The sequence below is a fragment of the Hakea prostrata genome, chromosome 10 (genome assembly GCF_041222555.1).
Source record: "Hakea prostrata isolate BN-2017 chromosome 10, UWA_Hpros_2, whole genome shotgun sequence".
In the NCBI taxonomy this organism is placed as follows: domain Eukaryota; kingdom Viridiplantae; phylum Streptophyta; class Magnoliopsida; order Proteales; family Proteaceae; genus Hakea; species Hakea prostrata.
Window position 1 is genome coordinate 4,754,173 of NC_142609.1, and position 2,813 is coordinate 4,756,985.

The 2,813-nt window shown below is 36.9% G+C and overlaps 1 protein-coding gene across 1 annotated transcript; it reads left to right on the forward strand.

Annotated features, from left to right (window-relative positions):
- Nucleotides 1-314: 314 nt before the first annotated feature.
- LOC149001630 (cytokinin riboside 5'-monophosphate phosphoribohydrolase LOG1-like) lies at nt 315-1,676 on the forward strand. The gene is made up of 7 exons (XM_089137107.1): nt 315-449; nt 567-664; nt 772-802; nt 898-997; nt 1,104-1,174; nt 1,270-1,413; nt 1,608-1,676. Exons 1-7 carry the CDS (start codon nt 315-317, stop codon nt 1,674-1,676), a joined length of 648 nt encoding a protein of 215 aa, XP_088993233.1.
- The last annotated feature ends 1,137 nt before the right edge of the window (nt 1,677-2,813 follow it).

Sequence of the window (2,813 nt, forward strand, 5' to 3'; positions counted from 1 at the left end):
TTCCTATGAAAATCAAGATAGTACACCTTTAAAATTATTTGAGACAGAAAAAGAAACCTAATTGGTGGGTTGGTTAAGATCTTAAAAGGGGAGACGGGGATGTGTTTTGTTTGGCTCTTTTCCAACATTAAGTATTTTCTGTTTAAGAAGACAAAAGGAGCTATTTAGTTTAAAGACCAGCCACTGAAGGCAAGTATATATGTCGGACTATGCCTCTCCATGCATGTATCTTACCACATCTTATTTCTCTTTTGCTTTCCCAATTCCTTTTTTATATCATTCCACTTCTCTTTTGTACTATCTCGGATTCCAGGATGGAAGGAGCTGCAGAGATACCTGTAAGAAGTGAGAGAAGAGGCAGATTCAAGAGGATTTGTGTCTTCTGTGGGAGTAGAGCTGGAAATAGTTCTACCTTCAGTAATGCAACTCTTGAACTTGGAAAAGAGCTGGTAAACAAAAAAGAGATTACCTATATGGAATTTGAACATGACCAGTGATCTTTTTTTTTTTTTTTTTTTCCTAATATTTCTAATGCATCCTTTAATAGATCTTGTTTCTCTCTTCAGGTTCAAAGGAAAATTGATTTGATTTATGGTGGTGGAAGTATAGGTCTTATGGGTTTAATTTCTCAAACTGTTTTTAATGGTGGTTGTCATGTTCTCGGGTATTACTTTCACATTACTGGTTTGGTTTTCTTATCTTGGTTCCAAATGTATAGATTTCAGTAAAGAATGCAGGCTTAACTTCTTCTTTTTTGTTTTCTTGTTTCAGAATCATTCCTAAAGCTCTTATGGCTCAAGAGGTAATGTTTTCTCTGGGTTTTTGTTTGTTCTCCTTAGTTTTAGTAATTGTGGTTCTTTTGTGTTTGGAGTAATGAAACTCAAAACACATCTCCAGATATCAGGAGTTACCATTGGAGAAGTGAAACCAGTTGCTGATATGCATGAAAGGAAATCAGAAATGGAAAAGCAAGCTGATGCTTTCATTGCTCTTCCTGGTTTGCTCAAACCCAATAATTTATCTACTTCCAAAATCATTTAAGGAGAGTGTTGCAAGCTTATATTTCCTGTTATCTGAATATACAAAGCTTTAAACCTGTTTAGGTGGTTATGGTACCATGGAAGAACTGTTGGAGATGATAACATGGTCTCAACTGGGCATTCATGAGAAACCAGTAAGAAGATTTACCTTCAGAACATATAAATTTCCTCTTCTGTTTACTGGGTTTTCACTTTCTGCTTCTCCTCTTTAATTTGAAATCTGAAACAGGTGGGTTTGTTGAATGTTGGTGGATATTATAACAGCTTGCTCGAACATTTTGATAAAGCAGTAGAAGAAGGTTTCATAGAGGATTCAGCCAGACAAATTGTAGTCTCAGCAGATACAGCAGAAGAACTGATCAAGAAAATGGAAGTAAGTTGAAGGCATTCAAGTTTCTTCTTGTTTCTCTTTCAAGTAAATACAGCTCTTTCCATTTAAGTCTCTTACAGGTACACATAATGTATTGATTTAATCTAGGTTTGTATGTTACTGGATTTGGGAACAAAAGAAAGTAACAGGAAAGTGGCAGGGAATGATTTGTTGGTGCTTTTGATTGCTATTTTCAGGAGTATACACCACTGCATGAGAAGGTTGCACCCAGACAAAGCTGGGAAGTGGAGCAGTTGCACTGCTAAAAGTGCTAAAAGTTAGACCACTTTGTGATCCCAAATCCAGCTTACCTATTTGTGTATTTTTCAAGTTACATGTTTTAGTTTCTTCTCAATTATCAGACTTGTCATTTTCACTAGTAGTTCAAATCTCTCTATCTCTCTCTAAAAGTTGAAATTTGACTTCCAAGCTGCCCTCTCTCTCTCTCTCTCTCTCTCACATGGTTCTCAAGAATAAACATTTCTAAGATGGGATGGAAGGAATGGGAAGGGAAGGGGGGAAGGGAAAAGAAGGTTAAGAAAAGAGACTTTGGAAGATGGCTTTAGAAGGTGGATTCCCTCTCTCTCATGCTTCTCAAGAATAAACATTTCTAACCAAGATGGGATGAGAAGGAATGGGAAGGGAAGAGAAAAGAAGGTGAAGAAAAGACACTTTTGTAGATGGCTTTAGAACTTGGACCTCTCTCTCTCTCTGACTCTCTTTCTGAAGTTGACTTTGATTTGCAAGGTATGCCCCTCTCACATGACATGTCCCCTAACTATTGGGAGTTCTGTTCACAAAAAAAAAAAAAACTATTGGGAGTTCTGGACAGGAGAAGGGAATAGAAAAAAAGCGAGGTTACTAAATAGGAGAACTATTTCCACCTGTAATGAAGAGATCTTCGAAGATGGTTTCAATAGATCAGATCAAAATCAGCCAGAGTTGATCCTTATGCAAGAACCCTTTAAAATTAGAACTCTGAACTAACAAAACAATTTTAGGATTTTCGAGTGTGAGTCGATAGCTTTGGATTTATGAAAATCAAGTAGTTCAATCTAATTCTCGTAACCACATGTGAAGAAAATTTGACATTTGGCGTCTGTGGGGTTTTATTTCATTGAGACAGTGAAATGGATGATTTGAAGGTTCCCAGTTTGGTTTCTTTGGTGCATGGTTTTAGTTCACGGTATTTGAATGATTATGGTTGACATGACGAAACTGATATGATATCGAATTTGGTATCACTAGCTGTCACCTACTTCTTGATGAATTGCCTTCATTATTCTTTAAAATCACCTGTAATCTCGAAGAGAGGGTCTTCGAAGCCATGGTTTCACATAGAAGGTCAGAGTTCAAAATCAGGCCAGAGTTGAGCCTTATGAAGAACCCTTAAAGGATTAGTC

What these genes read in the sequence shown, in the direction of transcription:
- LOC149001630 (XM_089137107.1), top strand. Translation starts at nt 315, where the DNA reads ATGGAAGGAGCTGCAGAGATACCTGTAAGAAGTGAGAGAAGAGGCAGA. An exon ending in TGCTTTCATTGCTCTTCCTG is followed by an intron (nt 998 to 1,103) that starts GTTTGCTCAAAC and finishes AAACCTGTTTAG; the next exon opens with GTGGTTATGGTACCATGGAA. An exon ending in TGGGCATTCATGAGAAACCA is followed by an intron (nt 1,175 to 1,269) that starts GTAAGAAGATTT and finishes AATCTGAAACAG; the next exon opens with GTGGGTTTGTTGAATGTTGG.